Source organism: Hoplias malabaricus, unplaced genomic scaffold (assembly GCF_029633855.1).
Source record: "Hoplias malabaricus isolate fHopMal1 unplaced genomic scaffold, fHopMal1.hap1 H_2, whole genome shotgun sequence".
NCBI lineage: Eukaryota > Metazoa > Chordata > Actinopteri > Characiformes > Erythrinidae > Hoplias > Hoplias malabaricus.
In genome coordinates, this window is record NW_027101325.1 from 230,430 (window position 1) to 253,959 (window position 23,530).

The 23,530-nt window shown below is 40.6% G+C and overlaps 2 protein-coding genes across 2 annotated transcripts; one reads left to right on the forward strand and one right to left on the reverse strand.

Moving 5' to 3' along the window:
- Nucleotides 1-710: 710 nt before the first annotated feature.
- Nucleotides 711-7,847, forward strand: LOC136686022 (nuclear receptor subfamily 1 group D member 1-like). Its single transcript, XM_066659495.1, has 8 exons — nucleotides 711-1,031; nucleotides 4,644-4,940; nucleotides 5,025-5,113; nucleotides 5,216-5,360; nucleotides 5,449-6,155; nucleotides 6,280-6,465; nucleotides 6,610-6,820; nucleotides 6,958-7,847. The coding sequence occupies exons 1-8, from the start codon at nucleotides 977-979 to the stop codon at nucleotides 7,152-7,154; spliced, it is 1,887 nt and encodes a 628-aa protein (XP_066515592.1). The 5' UTR covers nucleotides 711-976; the 3' UTR covers nucleotides 7,155-7,847.
- Nucleotides 7,848-12,724: 4,877 nt separating this feature from the next.
- On the reverse strand, nucleotides 12,725-18,713 carry LOC136686041 (ZW10 interactor-like). Its single transcript, XM_066659517.1, has 10 exons — nucleotides 18,700-18,713; nucleotides 18,075-18,171; nucleotides 17,805-17,928; nucleotides 17,196-17,353; nucleotides 16,816-16,872; nucleotides 16,566-16,708; nucleotides 14,825-14,990; nucleotides 14,553-14,692; nucleotides 14,149-14,311; nucleotides 12,725-13,258 (listed from the first exon to the last, which is right to left on the reverse strand). The coding sequence occupies exons 2-10, from the start codon at nucleotides 18,168-18,170 to the stop codon at nucleotides 13,193-13,195; spliced, it is 1,113 nt and encodes a 370-aa protein (XP_066515614.1). The 5' UTR covers nucleotide 18,171; nucleotides 18,700-18,713; the 3' UTR covers nucleotides 12,725-13,192.
- Nucleotides 18,714-23,530: the final 4,817 nt, after the last annotated feature.

A 23,530-nucleotide genomic window follows, 5' to 3' on the forward strand; every position in this document is an offset into this window, starting at 1 on the left:
CAGTTAATTACATTTAGAGACAACTATACCCAGACTATTTTTTATTCTATGTATAAACTACTTTAAGGTCCCCATGCTGAACCCAAAATTTTGACAAGAGGGACATAAACCCCTCAGCATTGGAACTTTGTTTTCTGAATTGATAAAGAAAGGTTTGTGTAGCCTGGCCGTAAGTTGGCTGCCTGAAAACAAACTTCACAGTTCTAACATCTAGTCTTCAGTGTTTTTGGAAGAGCAGGGGCTGTTACTGCAGCAAAACGGGGCAAACTCCCTACACCTGTTCATTTCAGCACGAATGACGGATGCAGGTGCGTACAAACTCACTGTGGCTCGAACGGTGTATATTTTTGGCTCCATGCTTTCTTTCCTTTAAACTCACCATCTTTGGAGCGTTTCCACCGCAGCCTTCTGTGTTTGGCCGCACTAAATCTCCCCCAAGGACTCACACCAATCGCAAACTACAAATCCCAAAACCGCGTGTCTTTTGTACGCGCGGGGACTTCGAAAAAAAAAAGCCCCGAACCGCAATGTGTCCGCGAAAAGTGTGTCACTGGGCCACGAGGCCCTCCCCGAGGTCACATGGACACATTTCGAGCCTCGTGCGGAGCCGCTGGAGCCGCCGCGCCTGCGTGTTTGTGTCTGTTGAGCGCGAGCGCGGCGCAGCAAAACCGGGCCGAGCAGCCAGCGAGCTGCACACACGCACAGACACAGAGACCGCGCACACTGACAGACAGACAGACCCTCACACAGAACAAAGCCCGGCGTTCACCGGTCACATTTCCCGCGCGCGCTGCAGCCCTCCGCTGCATCGCTCGTATCGCCGACTGTAAAGCGAAAGTGCTGAATGGTGTAAGACTGCGGGGCTGAGGCTGATTCTCTCCGGGAGGAGAGACCATCTCCAACAGAGTCCAGGCGACCTCGCGAGCAGCTCTCTGCCTTTTTACTCTCCACGGTTTTCCTCTCATCCCACACCTGCATGACGATACAGGAGGACAAGATGACCACCGCAATGGACACGAACAACAACACAGGTACTAAGTGCTGAGTGCTTGCTTGTTTTTTTATTTTATTCATTTATTTTTTGCATGGTTTTCTTCTTGTTTCCACTGTTTTAGGACAGAGGCATTTCATTAATGCTCTTTATGAAGGTTTCATAATAATGATATTTACTACTGATTATTATTTAGGTCATAAACACTTGAGAGACTTTATTAAGCAGTTATAAGCATACACCCAAAGGGAAACAGTGACCTGTTGCTTGCCAAATTGTGAGCACACATTCAATTCCCTTTCAGTCACTGGTTACTCGTGATTTTAAAGTCAGTGTTGTGATGAGCCCCACACAGTTGTGCTCTTAAGGTGATGTTTGTTTTACGAAAGACTATTTAGAGCAGACTTACGATGAGTTGAATGAGACGTTAGATTCTCAGCAAACGAGTGTTAGACTTGTAGAAGTAACTGAGTTGATTTTGATAATATGTCTCCAATGGGTTGGGAATTTACGGAAACCAAATGACATCTACATTTACAGTATGTGTCGTGCCCCCACCCAATAAAATCAGCGAGTTAAGAAAACAAACCCTGGGCATGGTCTGGGGGTCGAGGACGTGACGGGTTAAAGCTCAGTGTTCTCGAGGAGTTCGGGGAACTAGGTCACGCAGTAGGAGAGTCAGGTGGACGGACATCCCTGTGATGCAGACGCGCCTTGTCGCTTGCACATGGACCGCCGGAGCTCGCCATGTGCGCTTTGTTTTCATTCCGCCTCCGCGCCTCCGCCCATTGGTGCCCGTTACATAACGCCGCCTAGTCTTGAGCGTGTGACGTAGCGGCTCGAAGCCATGTGCGCGCTCTGATTGGACGAAGCGAGAGCGACTAGTGGGACGCGGGCTGGTCCTCACGTTAACCCACGTTCACTTTAAAACTAGGACATGAAATCAATCCAAGACAACGTAACATTTTTTTTTTGTTTTTTGGATGGTCGGTTGTTTCCCTTGACATGAATACACAGATAGACCTGCATAGATATGAATTACTTAATTATAATAGTGATAAACAATATGTTTTTGTGGACAATGCAAGATAACTGCTTATAAGAACATTTCCTATAAGCCCGCATGTTTCCATAGGAACTGCAATTTTTTTAACACTCAGTAGTGTTAGGTATTTTACTATACTGCTGTTATTGTTATTATTATTATTGGCATGAATTTAAACATTGAGAAATGCATAGTTTTAATAAGAAGAACTTATTGGTAAATTAATAAATTCATATGAAAATAAAGCATCGGTGTGGTGCTGTAAAAACTGTCTAGTAATAAAAAAGTTTTTGTATTCCATCGAATATAGGCAGGAAACATTTCACAAACAGTTCTGTCGTGGTACATATTCTTCACATGAATACATAGGTGTGTCTCAAACCACGCACTACTTACTACACCTTGTTTCCTCTTAATTGTGCAGTACTTTTGACGCAGACTTTACGAGTACGCAGTTTGGGACTCACCCATAGCGTAAATCTATAGCTTAACTCTTATCCCAGTAAACATTTAGCCGTTGGTTCAACGTTGAAATAATGTAATGACTGCCGTCTAATCAAAGTTCTCTTAAGGTTGAAAATGAAAGCTGAAAAGACGTCCAAACACAGACATTAAAAAGACGACTATTAGTCGTATTTTGGACGTCCATTGACGTTATTAATTGGTCCCGAAATAAATTACTTGTATAAAACGCATTTTGGACGTCCACTGACGTTATCGATTGGTCACCACTTAACTAACTTATTAAGATGGATTTTGGACGTCCATTGACGTTTAAAATATGTCCTTGACGGACAGACTACTTTTAGACCTATTTTGAACGTCCAGGGACGTTCCTTGTTTACTGGGATATTTCGGTCCCTTAATTTGTAGACTGTATAAACCTGTCCAAAATGGACTTAATTTGGTTTAAAATAGGTTCCATGCCACTGCTGAACACTCCATAACGAGGAACTGGGGGCTGTAGGTTTCACAATATTTCCCTTTAATACAACACCCGTACAATAAGCTTTATTTGCTTCAACTTGTTTGTTGCCTAAAAGAGGTTTAAGCGGAGTGTGGCAGTCTGGGAGGAAGTGAGTGCAGTGAAAAAGCATGAGAAACGTGCAGCTGGATTGAATGTCCTGAAGGCGGGTCCTCTGCTGTTGTAGTCTCGTTGAGAAGCCGTATGTCTGCGACGCACGTGGAACGGGGGCGTGCGCAGATGATGCGCTCGAGCCAGCCTTACACGAGGCCACTGTGTGGACGCACGAGTTTTCACAGAGTCTCTGTGTCAAAGAAAATGTCACGCTACTTGATCGGATTAACATTACACGCCTGTGATAATGCAGGGTCTACGGGCGTGTGCAAAAGCCCTGGTCCAATGACACATTTGTGGATGTTCAAAACAGGACTTAGTGCAAACAGAAAAACTATTTTAAATATGGCTTTTTTATTTTTGGCAAATTTCACATTCGTGTGGCATGTTGGGAAAAAAGCAACTATGTATGTAAACAAAATTGTTTGGAGGGTGGTTTGTTCTTTGTGAAGGACTTTGTTCCTATCTTCACAAAAATCAACAAAACATGCCTTGCGTTCCCAAACTTTTGCACACAGCCATACAAAACAAGGTAGCCACTGAGATTGTGGGCAGAGTCTATCTTTCGTTGATAAAAGCAAGACACCAACATAATTTCCTTGTAAATACACGGACAAACACGAGTGTTTACAGGGTTTAAAGAGTTTAAAGGGTAGGGCTTCTAGGAACCAAGGGTGGGGTAGGTTGCAAAGGAGGGGGGGTCATAGAAAACTGCACGTGTTTCTGTTGTGATTCCACCTGACACAGTGACCCTTTGACTTTTTGTGCTAGTGTACATTGGTTATATAATCCTTGGAGCTGTCTCCCTCTGGTTTGGAATGTCCTCAGGAACAGCAGTTGAAAGGCAAAATGTTTTATATTCGTTAGATGCAAAAGATTAAAACAGGCAAAACAACGTTGTAATAAACCACTTCCTTTGGGAATAAGCATGCTGGCGCACACACACTCATTCACAAGCTGTTAGTAACATTCATTCAGGTTTGCCAGTAAAGTTTGCTTAAGAGTAATCTGGTAGTGACTACTATCACACTTCTCGTAAACATGGTGAGACAACACACATATCTGCACGTGTGCCACGATATTAAACAGAGATCTGGGCGTGAATCATAGCTAGGAATGAGCCAACCACATTAGTGTACATGAGGAAGATAAGACAGGTGTGTGTACACGTGGCGTGCCACTGCCAGCGGCAATCATCAACATTAAAAAAAAAAGCGAGCACTTGAAACATATGGTTAAATGGCTTTGTGCAGTGTTTCCTAGAAAGTGGCTGTGTTTTCCAAACATCCAGCGCCCCTCCCTCCTCTCTGCTGCCAAGTATTCATCTGTGTTACTGAGGCTCCTTGTGTAAAAACATGCAGTAGTTGAGGGAACATTTTTATAGGCATGTGGCCTAAGCCTGTGTGCTAAGAGGAGAAATAGACACATGTTGTTTCTCCCTCTTCCCCACGGGAAAATAAGAGTTCAGCTCATTACTCACTAAAGTGTACCATGTTTCTAAAACATATTTCAACTTTTCTCTTCCCTAGGGGGAGTCATTTCGTATATCGGCTCATGTGGAGGCTCTCCGAACCGCACCAGCCCAGTATCCATGTACAGTGAGAATTCCAACAGTAGCTCACAGTCAATGCAGCCGTGCTTCGGCTCATCTTTCCCACCTTCTCCGAATGGCTCCCACGACTCTTCACGTATGTACACCAGCAGCAGCAGCAGCTCTGGGTCTGGAGAAGATGGGAACTCCTCATGCTCTGGAGGATCCCCGAGGGGTCGGGATGAAGGGTCCATTGCACGCAATTCGCCAAACAAATCAGTTGCTGCGCTTACAAGTGAGTTATAGTGTCACTTGCTGAAAGTCCAAACAGAATAATGTATGTTTTTGAATGCTAACGTTTTTCTTCTGCATTCTTCAGAGCTGAACGGGATGGTGTTGCTCTGTAAAGTGTGTGGAGACGTGGCTTCAGGTTTTCATTACGGCGTCCATGCTTGTGAAGGCTGCAAGGTGAGAATTCCGTCTTAGACTTTGGTAGTTAGTTAAGATAAGCAATAAACAAATGCATGTTTGCGACAGTACAAGTGTTGAGCTTTTCTTTACACTTTGCAGGGATTCTTCCGTCGGAGCATCCAGCAAAACATTCAGTACAAAAAGTGCCTGAAGAACGAGACCTGTACTATTATGCGGATCAATCGCAACCGCTGTCAACAGTGCCGCTTCAAGAAGTGTTTGTCTGTGGGCATGTCTCGGGACGGTAAGTTTCAAAAGAAAAAACATCAAAACATAGTAAATTTTAGAAAAGAACAATCTGCAAAAACTGACAAAATCCTTTTTTCTTGCAGCTGTCCGCTTTGGACGCATCCCAAAACGTGAAAAGCAGCGCATGCTGGCCGAAATGCAGAGTGCCATGAATAACATGGTGAACAACCAGTTACAGAGTGAATTCCAAATGGCTAGTCTCCAATCCACCACTCCGACCTCTTCATCCTCTTCCCCTTGCCCGGGTCTGACAGCGGCCCCTCAGCCACAGCCTCCTACTGTGCCCATTGCTCCCTCCCCGTCCCCACCTGCCCCTGCCTCTCCTCCAGCTCAGCCAGCTCAGAGCCCTCTTCTGATTGCCACATCCCCACCACTGTGCCACAGCCCTGGTGTGGACACCACCATCACAGCTATTACCCAAGCTCACCGTGAGACTTTTGTCTATGCTCATGATAAATTAGGCTCAGCACTAAGGCCCAACAACAATGTTGATCTGGATGACCAAATTGGTAATCGGTGTTCAGCTGGCTACCATGTAAATGGGCACAATACGGTCTGTCACAATAATAACATAGCCCTACAACGCAACGGTTATGAAATGGTTCCAGATAATGGACATAACCTCCAGTCCTCGCCAGGCTCCATTCAGCTGCATCAGGGATTGGCACACCACAACAATGGGCGACGCCTCCACAACAACAACCTGTATGGGGTTCACCAAGGTCAAGAGACCAGCAACAATAGCCAGTCACAAAACTGCCCATGGAAGAACCGCAAGGAAATTCTTCTGGTGAGTCAAGTTTACATCAAATGCATGTTCCCATCATTTTTGTTGAGACCTTGATAAGAGTTGGATCTGCTCAATGTTAGATCAATTAAAACAGTACCTATAATTCTGTCCTCCCCCCTCCCAGGCTTGTCCAATGAACATGCATCCTCAGGCAGATCCCAACAAGACACCACAGGAGATTTGGGAAGACTTCTCACTTAGTTTCACACCAGCCGTGCGGGAGGTGGTAGAGTTTGCCAAACATATCCCGGGCTTCAGCTCTCTATCCCAGAACGATCAGGTCACCTTGTTGAAGGCTGGAACCTTTGAGGTATGCACATTATCTCTTGGCCATCTGTTGATCTATCTATATATTTATATATCAGAAGCCAATGTTTAAATGTTTCCAGAAAACTTCATTAACAGGTTTCCATTTCTTTCTGTCTCTCTCTTTCCGTTTCATCTGTTCCACTAGGTACTGATGGTGAGGTTTGCATCCCTCTTTAATGTCAAGGAAAAGACTGTAACGTTTATCTCTGGCACCACCTACAGCTTAGATGCTCTGAAGCATATGGGAATGGGAGATCTGTTGGGAACCATGTTTGACTTCAGCGAGAAGCTCAGTGCATTAGAGCTTTGTCCAGAGGAGCTGGGACTCTTTACTGCTGTGGTGCTGGTTTCTGCAGGTCGGTATCATGGACATTAGTGAAGGGCATCTTGTTGCTTATAGAAAGGAATAAAAGTGGCAGTTAAAACATTATTTTGCAATTATATAATCATAAATGTAATATTTGGTTTCTCATTTTTCTCCATTACTATCCAGATCGCTCTGGCATCGAGAACATAAACTCGGTGGAGATGCTCCAGGAAAACCTGATCCGAGCCCTGCGTTCTCTTGTCAGCAAGAGCGCTCCAAGTGATTCTTCGCGTTTCACCAAGCTACTGCTCAAACTGCCAGACCTCCGCACACTGAACAACATGCACTCTGAGAAGCTTCTCTCCTTCCGTATCGATGTCTGAGGGACCACAGACTGCCACAATTTCCAGCCAGCTGTCAGTCTTAACGAGTAATGGTGGGCTTAATGAAAGGCTTGGCATGATGTGCTTTGGTGCTCCTTTCAAGAGTACTCCACCAGCAGCTGACTGGCACTGACGGTGCTCAAAGACTTCAATATTAATTATAAAGCCGAAGGGACACACAGTGCTACCAGAAGAGTAAAATGACCATGTAATGTTCATGACAATTTAATGTATCAGCCTTGCATGAAATGGTTGGTGAAACGTAACCACAGTTTCAAACTGAGGGACGTGGACTCAAAGATCCAATCGGTTTTGGAAATGCACTCCACTGGGGCAAGCTGAAGGGAGCAAGTGCAAAAATGCTTCCTGAAGGAAACCACAGACAGAACGCTGGAAAGAACAGTAGAATTGTTCCAGTCAGATTCAGGTTTCTCCAAGAGGCTGCTTTACACACTCAAGACAGTGACTAGATTATCTCTATCAATAATGCAAAATAATGATGATTAATCCCACATGTATTTACATCCCTGTGACTTGTAAAAATGTGTAAATAAGCATAAATCTATACATACTTGAAATGTTTCTAAATGTATAATATATTCTATATATAAATATATTTTTTTGTAAAGTTTAAACACTCAATGCAAGGTTATGTGGGCATAAATGTATAAGATGTTGTGTATGCATATAATAGAACAATATTAAGACATGTATTTCTGATGTTTTACATCATAAAAAAAACATTTTATGAAACTTTTGTAGACTCTTTTTTTTGTGATTTTCTTTATCCATCCATCCATTATCTGTAACAGCTTATCCAATTCAGGGTCACGGTGGGTCCAGAGCCTACCTGGAATCATTGGGCCCTGGAGGGGGCGCCAGTCCTTTACAGGGCAACACACACGCATTCACTCCCACACCTACGGTCACTTTTGAGTCACCAATCAACCTACCAATGTGTGTTTTTGGACTGTGGGAGGAAACCGGAGCACCCGGAGGAAACCCACGCGGACACAGAGAACACACCACACTCCTCACAGACAGTCACCCGGAGGAAACCCATGCAGACACAGAGAGAACACACCACACTCCTCACAGACAGTCACCCGGAGGAAACCCACACGGACACAGGGAGAACACACCACACTCCTCACAGACAGTCACCCGGAGCGGGAATCGAACCCACAACCACCAGGTCCCTGGAGCTGTGTGACTGCGACACTCCCTGCTGCGCCACCGTGCTGCCCCTGATTTTCTTTATGTATCTGGTTAATTTCTATAACTCACTCTAGTCTAGTCTTGAGACACATACTAGTAATAATAAGGCATAAGCCATTCTGAACTACAGAAATGAAAGATACACCCAATGCCGGGATTATACTGTGACAGACTAGACATAAAAAAATTGATAAATAAAATATCAATGTCTCTCACCATGGTAAATCTACATTTAAATAATCAAATGTCTTGAGTCACCTTGTTTCTGATCTAGTGAGTCTCTCTTATAGCTTCATGGCATCTGTGAAACACAAGCACAAATAAAACCCTGTATGATTATTAATATCTTAATAATTGTGTGTAATCTGAATTACTGATGTCCAAACGTTTGTAGACACACCTTATAATTAGTGAATTCATCTACTTTAAGGTACCCCCCACTGTGGACTGCTACATTCAACTGTGCTTATATAACTTCTACATAAACACACTTAATGAAAATGGACACTTGGGAGCAGTCACATCTGAGCTTAGGGTAAAAACCTATATTTGGCTGTGGAGGAGTGAAAGTGATCTCAGCAATGATGAGGATCATCAACATTTTACAAAGATGTTCCACTGTATGTGAAGGTTTGACCAAAACAGAAGCTCTTACTGTAGCACAGATGAATAATTTATTATTTAAAGTTATAATCTGAATATCAAAAGAAATGCTTGATAAGTAGGTGTCCACAGATATGTGCCCACATAGCAAATTTATAAATGCACCTAGACCAAGAAATATATAATGTAAAATAATTCACCCTCCAACAAGCCCTTTATGTTGCTGAAATAAAATGCCTGCTCTGTCATTGTCTGTGTTGATGCCCTGGTTCTGTCATCTTTTAACAGAACAAGGGTTTAAACAAAGCCTGCACCTCCTAAAATAGTACTTGGATGGGTACAGACAGTCACTGTGAGTGGGGCAAACAAAGTCCCCCAGAAAACAGCGTTTTTTTTCCCCAGGAAGTTTTAGTGCTGAATATAAATCACCAAAGGCTGTATGAGCTTCAATTGAAACACTAAGGACAATTTACATTCAGCGTGAAGCAAAACAGAATTAAGGTTAACTTAAGAATGATGCACCATTTTGAAGCAAAGATAATTTATTAAATGAATCTGCTTTTAAATTATTTAATGAAAAACAGTACCTTGAGTCCACAATATTCAGTAAACAGGTTTTTAAAAAACCTTTGAATTATAAAAATCTTTAAATGTAGTTATATTCAAACTTTGGATGCCACTGGTCATATGACATGTTTCGTTGATCTTGTAAGGGAGAATATGTTCACACTTCTGATTATTTTAATGCACAGTATTTGCTTATTTAATTCATCTAATGGTAACCCAGTGAACAACTTCAAGCAGCGAATGGAAACCCAGAGGAAATCCAGGCAAATACTGGAAAAACACACCAAAGTCCTTACAGAAAAAAACATGAGGCAAGGGCTGAAGCCAAGGGAGCACCTTACCTACACCTTGGAGCTGTGTGACATTTCTTAAATTTATCATATCACTACAGTACTAGTGTTCTCCCTGTGTCTGCGTGGGTTTCCTCCGGGTGACTGTCTGTGAGGAGTGTGGTGTGTTCTCCCTGTTTCTGCGTGGGTTTCCTCCGGGTGACTGTCTGTGAGGAGTGTGGTGTTTTCTCCCTGTGTCTGTGTGGGTTTCCTCCGGGTGACTGTCTGTGAGGAGTGTGGTGTGTTTTCCCTGTGTCTGCGTGGGTTTCCTCCGGGTGATTGTCTGTGAGGAGTTGGTGTGTTCTCCCTGTGTCCGCATGGGTTTCCTCCGGGTGACTGTCTGTGAGGAGTGTGGTGTGTTCTCCCTGTGTCCACATGGGTGTCCTCCGGGTGACAGTCTGTGAAGAGTGTGGTGTGTTCTCCCTGTGTCTGCGGGGGTTTCCTCCGGGTGCTACGGTTTCCTCCCACAGTCCAAAAACACACGTTGGTAGGTGGATTGGTGACTCAAAAGGGTCCATAGGTGTGAGTGTGTGAGTGAATGTGTGTGTGTGTTGCCCTGTGAAGGACTGACGCCCCCTCCAGGGTGTATTCCCGCCTTGCGCCCAATGATTCCAGGTAGGCTCTGGACCCACCGCGACGCTGAACTGGATAAGGGTTACAGATAATGAATGAATGAATGAACTAACTACAGTACTACTGCCAAAAACACACACAAAACTCAAAGTACACTTGTACGCCTATTGATATTTTTTGGATAGTAAATAAAATGGCTACATTTGCATTGCAGATATTGTAACTCCTGATACATATAAGCCCATTGTGAAGAAATCTGAGGTGAAATACTTCTATACAATGGTGTTTTTTATCAAATCACTCAATTAGTTTACAACTCAAAAATTACATTTTAAAATCAATGGAACAGGGGAAACCTTTACAGCCACTCTTCATAAATATCCAAAAAAGTAAACAAGACAAAGCCAGTCATGCCTTCCTGCATGAAAGTAGGTGATGAGTGAAAGAAACATTTGCTTGAAAGTCAAGCCCTCTTTCATAAGAGCTGATTACATCGCCACCCACCCATCTTATTTTTCATTAATTTTCCGCGTCTGATCCATGAAGAGGATTACCATAGCGTACCCCGAAGCTCGGCCCCTTCCCATCTCACATGGGATGGGAGAACGTGACAAAAGAAGTGGAGAGGTTCTCCTCCTCACACATGGACTTCAGAAGTGGGTCAATCCGCCCTCATAACCAACTTTTCACAGCCTCTTCCTATTGGTCCATTCATGAAAATACCTCACATCTCTACTGGCCAATAGGAGAAAAGTTCCAGGCAAGAGAAACAAGGGGGAGTGATCATGAGGTTGAGAGTCATAGTTAAAGTATGAAGAATCTATTACTATGGAAAGAGGGGGGGGGGGAGGATTCAGGAAAATAAACTGTTTTTCCTAAGGCAAAATAAAGAAAGCTGAACAGAAAGCTGAATGAAAGAGACAATAAATAAAGAAATGGACAGGGACATGCTTGAGTCAAATATAAAATATACATATTACATTAAAAAAAATAAATAAAAAGTATACTCAGATTACACTCAGAAAAGTCGAGACCCAACAGGCCAATCCTGTTGCTATAAAAACAGCTGAGCTGTTATCTAACCTTTGTTAAGCCACTGACTTGGTTAAAAAGAGTTCACTAGTTGCTGCCTCCTAGAGGTGTAAGCCATCCATGAAAGAATTAAAGTCCCTGTCAAAACTTAACTGAGCATACAAGAAAATCACATATTTTATTGTTATTTGGAGTTTTATTTTAGATTTATGATGTAACTCAGAAAAGAGCTGTTTCTGAAAAGATACTCAGGAAAGTGATAATTGTAAATGGGAAATGTAAAATTACGATTTTGTCCGTTTTTGCAAAGTAAGAAGGGGACCCAGCCATATAAGTCACAAAACAAAAAAATTACAGATTCTGGCTATTACGGGCGGCACGGTGGCGCAGCAGGTAGTGTCGCAGTCACACAGCTCCAGGGGCCTGGAGGTTGTGGGTTCGATTCCCGCTCCGGGTGACTGTCTGTGAGGAGTTGGTGTGTTCTCCCCGTGTCCGCGTGGGTTTCCTCCGGGTGCTCCGGTTTCCTCCCACAGTCCAAAAACACACGTTGCAGGTGGATTGGCGACTCGAAAGTGTCCGTAGGTGTGAGTGAATGTGTGTGTGTGTGTGTGTTGCCCTGTGAAGGACTGGCGTCCCCTCCAGGGTGTATTCCCGCCTTGCGCCCGATGATTCCAGGTAGGCTCTGGACCCCCCCCCGCGACCCTAAATTGGATAAGCGGTTACAGATAATGGATGGATGGATTCTGGGTATTAATGAGAAAAAATAACAACAAAAATCTGCAAATTACACAGTAAGGTTCCTGGGGTTTAGAACAGTGGACTAATCACCCTGGAGACAAGCACTCAACATCATTGGGCTGGAGGTATGGAAAAAATATCCATGCTGATTTCACTGAAAAACCTAAAGTTTACCTCTTGACAAAGACAAAGAGCACACCACTTAAAAAAGTATACATATTCAAACAATTTTTAGCTACAGATGCTTTAGTAAAAAATTCTTGTTCGTTAATTTTTGTTTGTTTGTTTGTTTTGAATCTGATATAATGGGCGTTTGTTAATTATTACTGTTTGTGTTTGCTTTTACTTTGATTTTTTGGTTTGTGCTGCCCCCTTGTGTACAAACATATACATGCACAATGAGGAATTCAACTGCTCATAAACTAATACAACTAATATTAACAATACAAAGATTAATGTGTTTGTTTATCTGATATTATTTTACACTCAAATATACAAACGTTCAGCAGAATCCCATTCTCTAAAAAACAAGCACCATACAGGACTGTAACATCACCTTGAGACAAAGTTTGTGAGATGCTTGATTTAAACGATCATACTTATGATTACAAAACAGAGTAATTACAGCAAAACCTGCCTATATAATGGTTTAATAGAATGTACATCACATCTAATTCAGTAACACTGTAATTGTAGATTTAAACACAATAACACAGACAAGGAAAAACATATAAACAAGACAAAACCAGTATCTGATCGGAGTAAGAGTAAGGCTAATACTTCTAAAGTATAATCAAATCTTACATTTTTTTTTAAGAACTGACAAGAGAACAGTAAGCCAACATCGGTATATACACACACAACATTAATATTGCCCATATATCATATATTTATGGTAGAATGTTTATTATTTAACTTGCTATGGTCCATTCTTTTTAACCCTTTTCTACCTGACTATACTGATACTGCAGCTGGTGCTCAGAGGTCTGGATTAGAAGAAAGGAATTCAAGCCAGTCTGTCAGAATGGGATTCACCACAGGAGGCTGTAAGTAAAAACAAATTAATTAAAAATAAATAAAATTATTGGTGTACTGGAAAAACACACACTAATACTGTACTGGTGTACTGTAGTTATAATATTCTATGTATACACACAAACATTTATAGATTTACTATAGGGTGCATGTTCAAGCTAGAAAGCAGATACATGGATTTTTACACAATTTTCCATATCACTAAATCTAACAGGTTGTGTCTTAGTCATGGACTAATCCTAGTCCTGGACTACATATTTTTGTAGGATATATATATTTAAAGGAACACCACATTTTCTGCAGTTCTGAGCCTGGAGAAGCAAAGAAAGATGCTCAGTCCAAAAACATGGAGGTTAGGTGAATTGGCTTCTGTAATAACTGTCCTGGTATGTGAGTTAATGAGTGTGTATGTGTGAGTGAATGTGTGTGTGCCCAGATATGGATTGGCGCTCTGTCCTGGGTGAAATCCTAGTGCCCGATGCAGTCCTCCAGGTGGACGGTCGTTTCTGGTTAAGAGTACGCTGTGCGCGTTTGGCTACCGCTTCTCGCCAGTGTGTGTGTGTGTGTGTGTGAATTGAGCGTTCTGAGCAGTGTAGATTGTAAAGCGTCCTTGGGTATCTAGAAAGGCGCTATATAAGTGTAACGATAACTAACTAACTAACTCTGTTCTCATTATTACAGGTCAGTGAAGCATCACAATTTTTTTAACATACAGTAGTACTGTGAAACTGATTATCCTATCACCTGTAATATCTGACCTATTGTCTATAAGCAGGAAGTCTCGTTAGGCTTTTTCAAACACTCAGATACGCTACTGTCTTTTTAACCAGTGGTGTTTGTCATTCAGTCAGACATATCAGAAAGAATCTTTATTTCCACAATCCTTGAGTCATGTTTACCTGCAAGGTGGTGAGATCCAGGAGAGCGCCATCTTTGCGGACACAAAGCAGATTTGCTCTGCCTGATGAGGGATAGCCCTCACTGACCTCCAGGTGACACACTGTGGTGGCAGACTTCAGGAAGATCAGTAGCCGTTTAGCTGGACACCAGTCAATGGCAAATCTGAGACATAAATTAAAATGACTTAATTCTCATTCTGCCAGGGACTTTCATTAGGGATATGTAGACCCCAAATGGAAAAGGTACCCCTCTTACAAAAATAATTTTTTTACTATACATCTGTTCATTCACTGTTATTGTGTATCAATCCATTCAATGTGTCAGTGTCCATATGAAGATGCCATAAACATTTATAGAACAATTCTATTGCAGTTTACACTGCACCATGGACCCAAGTCAATACCTGGAATGCAGGGCCTGTATTTCAGCGAGCATTTCTCCCTGACTGATGTAGCGCTCCATCACCTCCAGCAGGGCAGCACTTAGCTGTCTCACAGGGCCTTCTACTGACTCTTCTAACAAACCTGCAGTGCCCTGAAATACCTGTAGGGATTGACAACCACAAAGCACAGCTTACACACAAGAAACACCTGTCCTATTTCAGCACAGACTCCATAATGTTGCACCACAAATTTCTAAAGGATAAGCAACTTTATCCAAAACATGAAAGTTTACCTGAAGATGGAAAGTTTCATCTGTTGTCATAGTGATTGAGAGTCGAAGAGGCTGCAATGACTGCTGGGTAGAGCGGGGTAGAAGCTCTAGACACAGCTCAGAGGGGCCGACTGACAACAGCCTGTACTGCATATTGGCTTGAGTGGCTGCCAGTATGTCTCGCAGCCTGAAAGAAAGAAACCATTAACTTCTGACACAGTTGTGGTCAAATTAATATGGAATGGATGACACCATAGCACAATGAGAAGGGTGTGGTAAGCCATGCAAGAACTTCTAAATTGTTTTGTTTAAGCCATTTATAAATCACCATGGCCCATGTCTGTGGCTAACGGATGTTTACATATCGGTGCACTACTTGATTTTCATATCTTAATTATAAATGCTGGACCACACTACAGTTCAGGTGTATTCATTCATTCATTCATTCATTCATTATCTGTCTGTTCAGGGTCGAGGTGGGTCCAGAGCCCACCTGGAATCACTGGGAGCAAGGCAGTAACACACCCCAGAGGGGGCGCCAGTCCTTCACAGAGCTGGGGTGTATTCAGTTAAAATTAATGCTAAAGTTATGCTAAATTTTATGCTAAAGTTTCCTCCCAACAAAGGTCCAAACGTCTTAAAGTCTAAATAGCATCTTATAGACTATTGACCCATCACTAAATGCATTCATATATTGCCCCAAAATCCATGCTACATTTAGTGAACATTCATTTGCACATTGCTGTAAAGGAGGAGGCATACTGTCATAACGCGTTTGGTTACACAGTTCAGTTCAATACCTCTGTTGGATAAAGGATACAAATTCAGCTCAAACTACAGTAGGAAAGTCTGTGCTTCACCAAATAGTGGAGCTTCACATTGCTGCTTTTGATTAATGCCATGCGTTGCATGCATAGTAGACACAATGGTTGGGGACTGGCTGCCAAGTGAATGAACATAAAAGGGTCTTTCCATCCTTCTTATAATCATCCTTTGACATTCTGCATCAAACCATGCCCTAACCACTCTCTGCATGCCATGCAGGACAAATAAATCATTTAAATGGCTTAACTCTGTGAAACCATCACCTTAACTGGATTACCTGTCTATTATCGTGAAATAAAAATAAATCCATCCATCCATTATCTGTAACCCTTATCCAGTTCAGGGTCGCGGTGGATCCAGAGCCTACCTGGAATCATTGGGCGGAAGGCGGGAATACACCCTGGAGGGGGCACCAGTCCTTCACAGGGCAACATACATTCACTCACACACTCACACCTACGGACACTTTTCAGTCGCCAATCCACCTACCAACATGTTTTTGGACTGTGGGAGGAAACCGGAGCACCCAGAGGAAACCCACGCGGACACAGAGAGAACACACCACACTCCTCACAGACATTCACCTGGAGTGGGAATCAAACCCACAACCTCCAGGTCCCTGGAGCTGTGTGACTGCGACACTACCTGCTGCGCTACTGTGCCGCCCTATGAAAATAAATGCTCCATTAAAAATATTATATAGTCTCATTAATTGACCAATGTCTAGCATATGGTGATGCCCACTATAGCTCATTATAGGAAACTAACTGGTACGCATGAGCATTTTCAAAATTAGGCCAAGCTTAAATTAAGCTAGACAAACTTCCACTGCATAAATTTAGCAAAAAACCAAAGTAGGTTTTACGGCTAATAATCCACATAAAATGTCTCCATTCCACCATACACTCAGACAATTATTTTGGAGAAAGACCCTCACCTGTCTCTAAAAGATGTTGAATCAGCAACACGTGATAGTTGCTCTTGTATTTCACATTTGAGTTCAGATAGTCGTCTGTCACAAATTTGCATTGCATTCTGGGCCTTTTGCAGAGACTCCTCCAAATGCAAACTGAGCTGGTTCTAAAGGTGAGAAATGAAGTGTATCTGTGAGGATGGTAGCATATATTTGAAATTTCTGAGAACATCTGAGACATATTTGAGAAGAGATAATTAAAAGGTAAACTTACATTAGCTCTTTGTTTTTGTTTTGCTGCAGTTCTCTTCTTCTCCTTGTACTCCTCCTTCTGAAAACAAGGAATGTTAGGGTGGGTTCTGACGGCTTCTAACATCAAACTTATTTACACTTTAAATCTAAAATATATTTGTCTATTTTGCATCATAACATTTTCACTGAAAAGTCATTATAAAACACAAGAAAAAAAGAATCAATCCATAAGGTTTAATATTAGAAGTGTTATGAGTATGGATTAAGTCTGTGGCTGCCCAAAAACACCTAGATAACAAAACTGTATTATTCCAATCTTTCCAAATTTTGCCATAATCTATATATACACCGGAAACTGTGCAACATAACCCCATGAACTGAAAAATAAACTTTTCAAGGTACTTTTTTCTCCAAGGTGATCAGCAGAGCTTCCAGCATCTGTCGTTTACTGTGCAGCTCATTCATGCGATTTTCCAAAGTGACTATTAAGCACTCCACTTCCTCAACTTGCTGGAGATACTCTGCTTTCAATGCCTTCCAGGCAGCACGAGCCTCAGTCCCTGTGCAAAAACACAACCTATAAGTTCAAGCCATCAACCAGCTACCAATATACACATATATCAGTGCCATTATCCAAAACAATTATTCCCTAAATCCGTTCTTCTTGACTTGAAAATGGCTTAATGGTTCCACAAATCCTGTGACGAGTTGGTGTGTTCTCCCCGTGTCTGTGTGGGTTCCTCCGGGTGCTCCGATTTCCTCTCACAGTCCAAAAACCTACATTGGTACGTGGATTGGTTACTCAAAAGTGACCGTAGGTGTGTGTGTGTGAGTGAATGTGTGTGTGTGTGTTGCCCTGTGAAGGACTGGCGCCCCCTCCAGGGTGTATCCAGATAGGCTCTGAACCCACCGTAACCCTGAATTTGATAAGCGCTTACAGATAATGGATGGATGGATGGTCCCACAAATCAAGCTCATTTTATACTGTGTGTGTACTAATATTTATGTTACCTGGATTAGCTGGACTTGGCTCATTCAGAAACTGCTCAGCTGATTTGATACTTGCAACAAGCTTCAAAATATCATCCAGCACACAAAGCTGTTGGCACATGAGCTTCTGTTTCCGCCTGCAGTCCTACACAAACACAAACTAACTTTAAATACAATGTGTTACATATTCACAATCACTGCATTGCAGTATTCAGAGAAATAATACTACACGACATTTACATATAAACACAAATATGATTCACTGTTCATATGTGCTAGGCTGAGGCTCACCATTAAATATGGTGCCATGATCTCTCCATCCCCAGCCTCCTGGACCTCTGTGGAATCGCATTGTCTCAAATTGGCGGGGTCACTACGTTCCAGCATCCTGTAATTACAGATGACATTTAACTAAACTGTCAGTGTGTTAAGTGAGCCCAGGGATCCTAGCACACAGTATATGTACAATAGTTAAATGAAATAAAATTGCCTAGTGCACCTTTAAAGAACACAGAACAACTGCATGTATACAAGAAGAGCCTAAGAGCAAGGCAAAATAAAACTGTCAACTAAGAAGCAAACTTCAGCATCATGAGCAGTCTTGCCTTGGACATTTTGACCAATTCACGTAGTAAAACGCACCAACTGCAGATGTCGGGTAAATAGTTTTGTAAAATTGTTTTTAAACCTGCTCAAAAGTAGAGAACGGGTGAATAGCAAGGCAGCTATCATAAGTTAGAAGAGCGAAAACTACTTATTAACGTAGTTACAGGAACGTTTTTTATATTTACTGAGAGAACAAGGCATACTATCATACATAACGATATATTTGTATCGTTACTATCCCTGTGTATACAATACCCAGGCTTCTCCTATGAAAGGAAGTTTTATAGTTCTCAAAGGAACGTCTACGTACTCAACCACTCTCTCCGTCGCCATTTTTATTTTGAATATTACCCGCCCGAAGCTGATTGGTCAACCACAATCACATGGTATTGAAAGGTACCCACCAATCACGCGGCACAAGGCTGTATCTCAAATGGTCCTCTACTCCCTACTATATAGTGTACTCTGTAGGGCATGAATTACGGGTCCCACGCCCATGTTAAGATATCAGTGTTCATATTTAGTCATATGTTTCAGAACAGTTTAAAATTATGTTTGCACAATTTTGGGGAATAATAATATACAAGTTAATGACATATGGAGTGCGATACACTCCATTTCTGCATCTAAAACTACAAGATAACCTAATAATAGGATGGGAAATGATGTATGGAAAATATAGGTGGTTCTCAATCCTGGCCCAATCTCTGCCATTAATGTTGTAGGTTCCCCTGACCCAATCACATTCACTTTAATTTTAGAAGTGGTTCTTTAGCTCATTAGTTGCATAAGGTGGGTTATAGCATTTCTAAAATGTGCAGGGCAGTGTGCCAGCTGGACCAGGACTGACAGCCACGGGTATATATGATATCAGGCCTATGTGGTTTTGGATGTAGCTTTACAGTCTCAGAGACTGCACATGGACCAACAGACTGAGAAAAGCTTCTTTATGAAAACTGTGGCTTCCTTAACACCTCATTGACTCATTTACTGTAATAGATTTAGTAGAAATCAGCATGTAAGACAGTGTTTTGTTTGTTTGATTGATTTTTTTCAAAACACCAACTGAATTCTCACCCCATAAATTCAGCCCTTGTTCCAAAGCAATAAGTTCACAGATAAATAACAGAGAGAAGAGCCCTGTAATCCTGGTGTGCCCTCTAGTTTCATACAGCCTCTTTTTGTTTGGGAGCCTTCTCTTCATCCTTTTTTCTCACTCTATGCCTCTCTTCAGGTTTGATTCTGAGACAGGGCAGAGCTATCAAAGCAGCTCTGGGTGAAGTAGTAAAGAGGCAGGTAAGCCATTTAACCATTTAAATGGATCTGAATTAAATGATTGGAGGACGGTTTTTTTGCAGGGTTTTCCCGTGGCCTATACAGGACAGGATTATTTTTTACCCCTCAGACCTTTTGATATAAATATATATGAACATTTTAAGATAACCTTCTCCACATTTAAAATGTGTATTTGAATGTATTTCATCCACATGAATCCATTTTATAAGCAGAAACACAATAAATCTAATAATAAACTGACAAAGACCAAAAACATACCATTGTGTTAAAACCAACTGCGTAAAACTTTGTTGCTCCACAGTGATCTATTTTGAGATTAAATATTGAAATTTACTTTTCTGAAACGTAAATTTTAAATAAACTTACTTAATACACTTGGATTAAAAACAACAACAACAACAACAAACAAAATACAAATAAAACAACAACAACAACAGAAACTATGTGCTTTCAATCCAGAATTTTAATTTATTTGAAAGGTCCCACTAAGATTCCAAGCCTTTTTTTGGGATTTTGATTATTTGAAATTATATATATATATTATTTTCAGGCTTAAATATAAGGAAAAATTTGGAAGTGGTGATGAAGTGTGTGTGGGTAGGTGGGGGTTACTACATTTCTTAGGTTACCAGATAACTCAGCCCAAAGTCAAAATTTGGTTTTAGTTAGAAAACTGCTTTGTGGAACACCTCCCAGTGGGGGAATATTGCTTATAAAATATTATCTTGAAAATTAGTTGTGCTGGTATTTCATGTTTTCTGCATAAGTCACAAACTGGCTTTTAAACAGACAATTTTGATTAAATGGTTCGTTGCAGAGAATCGAACACATTTCGAAAAATGTACGGAATATTTTGATAGAACGCCTGCTTTATTTACTGATATAAATCACCGCCTTCTACGTTTTAATAAACACTATTTAGAGCGTAATGTAGATGAATGTTCCGGTCGTTTATATATTTTTAAATACTACACGGATCACCTCGTTTCTTAAACCAGGCTATAAGCCAACAAGCCCACTTCTATTCGTGGTGTAATATTTTTACGTGAGTCAGTGTTCTGTTTTGAACGGAACGGCACTGGCACCACCAACGTCTTAGCATTCATTACATTAATATGCTAGTTCTCTGTCAGGAAACTTGAAGAGTCTTTCAACTACTTCAGAGGAAGCCACCGCTAAGAATAAATTTCTCTCGAACAGAGACTTATACATTCTTCTTGAACGACTTTGTTGACATCCTAAAAACTTAAATAAATACAATTTAACAGAAAATTCGTTATAAAACTAAAATGAACTTAAGAAAATTAAGCAAAATAATTCGGTCAATAATTTGTCGATTCCAAAAGTGCCCGACTGTTGGAAAAATATTATTAATTTGTCATAGTTATAGTAGGGATATTGTAATTAAATGTCTATACATTTCTTTAAAAAACTGCCTATTTACTTTGGCGTAGTAAGTGGTGCAGGAGTCGCTATCGCGAGATTTTATAGAATCAGCCGTTGATGATGTGTCTTGACGGTGAGAGGATTGAAACATCTATAGCTGATATGGGGTCGATACATAAAGATTTTTTTTGTCTCTGCCATCTGCATAAGAATGCCCGATATTTGATATTGAACTAAGAATTTAATGTAGTAGGTGCTTAAGTAAACATACACATCATTCTAAATGACTCTGTGTAAATAGAACATTATATCAACTTCACAGGATTTAATAACAGTTTAAGAGGCAGAAAGCAAACTAGCTGATACAGCTCTGAAATATTTATTCAGTTCTGCTCACACATGCAGTTCCTTGGAAACTTTATACTGTTGGTATTTTCAGTTGCTGTTTACAAACTGTGTGGTAACTTTGTTTTGCCCAAATAGTACTACTTTAAAATTAAAAATGAAATCTTATGTAAAAATATATAATAGAAGCACAGTGTCAGAATCAAATGGTTTTGTGGAGACAGAACCTTAATCAATAAATAGTATAATTTGTTTTTCCAATGTTACAAACTAATATACTGAGATAAAGTAGATGTGGTGTGCAAACTTAAAAAGTTGTAATCATATCCATTTTACTGCATTTGTAATACTGTTTAAATAAATGTATTGTTTTCTAACATCAAGTCCTTGTTTAAACAGTGTTTATGTAACGCATCAGTGCTGTCAGATACATTAATCAAAATGACAGGTGTCAGCAGTTGCCCACAGACTGCAAATCAGATGTGGATTACACTGCTGAGCATTTTAGGTGTAGTCCAATTGTGTTTCCTTCTCATTTCAAGAAAGAGGTGTAAATATTTGTAAGCTTTCATTACAGCACAATGTCAAATAAAAGAATGCAAGTCCTGGAGATGAAATTAACAAAACTTTAACTTTAAAATCTACAATTCTAATAGAATAAGTTACAATTAAAAAATGTTCCCAATTAAAGGAATATGTACTTTTTTTGCGCTCCTATGTATAATTAATTTTTACAGCACTGTACTGTTAGATACAAGTTACATAGTGTAGCAGTGCTGAGCACGGAGTAGTAAAAACAGGCTCTGTTCTCCCCATTACAGGTCAGGTCATAATTTTGAAGCCATATTTTAAGGTAAAATTACATAGTGTTTCTTGAAGTGTACAGAATATTTACCACCACAGTGATGTTTTCCTGACAGCATACACTGTCAAAAAATGACAAAGTTGTGGTAACCTTATTGTCAGTACATTTACTAAGGGAACATGATTGTAACATATTCTAATACATCTGTAGATTTTTAAGTTGTGTTGATTTCATATGCCCCATTTAATTTCCAGGACTTATATAATGTCCTTACATTTGACACAGTTCTATGACAAAATCTTCTAGAGAATAGAATTTGATGAATATTAGCCTTTAAAACCCCTGCTGAACTTTAAATGGTACGTACATTGTTTATAACTTTAAGAATAACGTACTTGTACTCTCTCTATTTATCCAAGAGTCTAGACAGAAGCTAGAATCTTAGCTCTTAAGATATACAACACCCATGAGAGATTTTGCCTGTGTAAAGCAGGCAAAATGATGTCCTATCTAGACCAATTTCTTACCATGTCCAGTTCCAAGAGGAGTTTAAAACCTACCACCCAGAGTGAAGCTCTGTATTCTCTTATAGAAGAACTAGAACCAGTGTTTTATAATTTCACTAATGGTGGTAATGCTAAATTAAATCACGTCCTCAGAGCAAATTTCATTTTTTTTAAATTTTCATACATTTCACAAAGAATATATTGTACACTGCAAAAAAAATTATTGTAAATTTTACAGTAAAATACTGGCAGCAGAGTTCCCAGGCATTTACTGTATTTTTACAGGAACACTACTGTATTACAAATTTACAGCATATTACTGTAATTGAATAATACAATAATTTACTGTAAATACTGTGATTTTACAGTAAAATAGTGTAGCAGACCCGCTGTAAATTTATAGCAATTTTTTTTACAGTGTATGTTTGAAATATTTTAATGGTATGTGAAGCATATTTTGTGATGTATGTTTGGATTATGGAAATCTTTGTATTCTCAACTGCAGTGTAACAATACATTACTATTAAAAAAATAATAATAAATTGAAACACAGTCCTCAATAAAGAAACAACTAAGACACATGTAGTAACCGGTTTTCTCATCTTTTAATAACACATTCATATCTATGCTCTGTATTGTTTACAAGGAGTTCAAAACAAATGTGGATGAGAACTAAAGAAAAATCGGGCAGGCAGAAGGTGAAAGTCCAGATAGTGTCCATGGCACCTACAATAATAGGGGGTTGGGGGCTCGGGGGGGATGGGGGCTAGATGTGATCATTTACTCTCCTCTTGTCCTCCTCC

Bases quoted from the DNA above. Each gene is read 5' to 3' on its own strand.
- LOC136686022 (XM_066659495.1), top strand. From the start codon at position 977: ATGACGATACAGGAGGACAAGATGACCACCGCAATGGACACGAACAAC. The intron at 1,032-4,643 runs GTACTAAGTGCT...TCTCTTCCCTAG, and splicing joins GGACACGAACAACAACACAG to GGGGAGTCATTTCGTATATC. The intron at 4,941-5,024 runs GTGAGTTATAGT...TGCATTCTTCAG, and splicing joins ATCAGTTGCTGCGCTTACAA to AGCTGAACGGGATGGTGTTG.
- LOC136686041 (XM_066659517.1), bottom strand. From the start codon at position 18,170: ATGCTGGAACGTAGTGACCCCGCCAATTTGAGACAATGCGATTCCACA. The intron at 16,873-17,195 runs GTACCTTGAAAA...CCTTGTTTTCAG, and splicing joins TGATCACCTTGGAGAAAAAA to AAGGAGGAGTACAAGGAGAA. The intron at 14,991-16,565 runs GTGAGGGTCTTT...TCTTTCTTTCAG, and splicing joins TCAACATCTTTTAGAGACAG to GCTGCGAGACATACTGGCAG.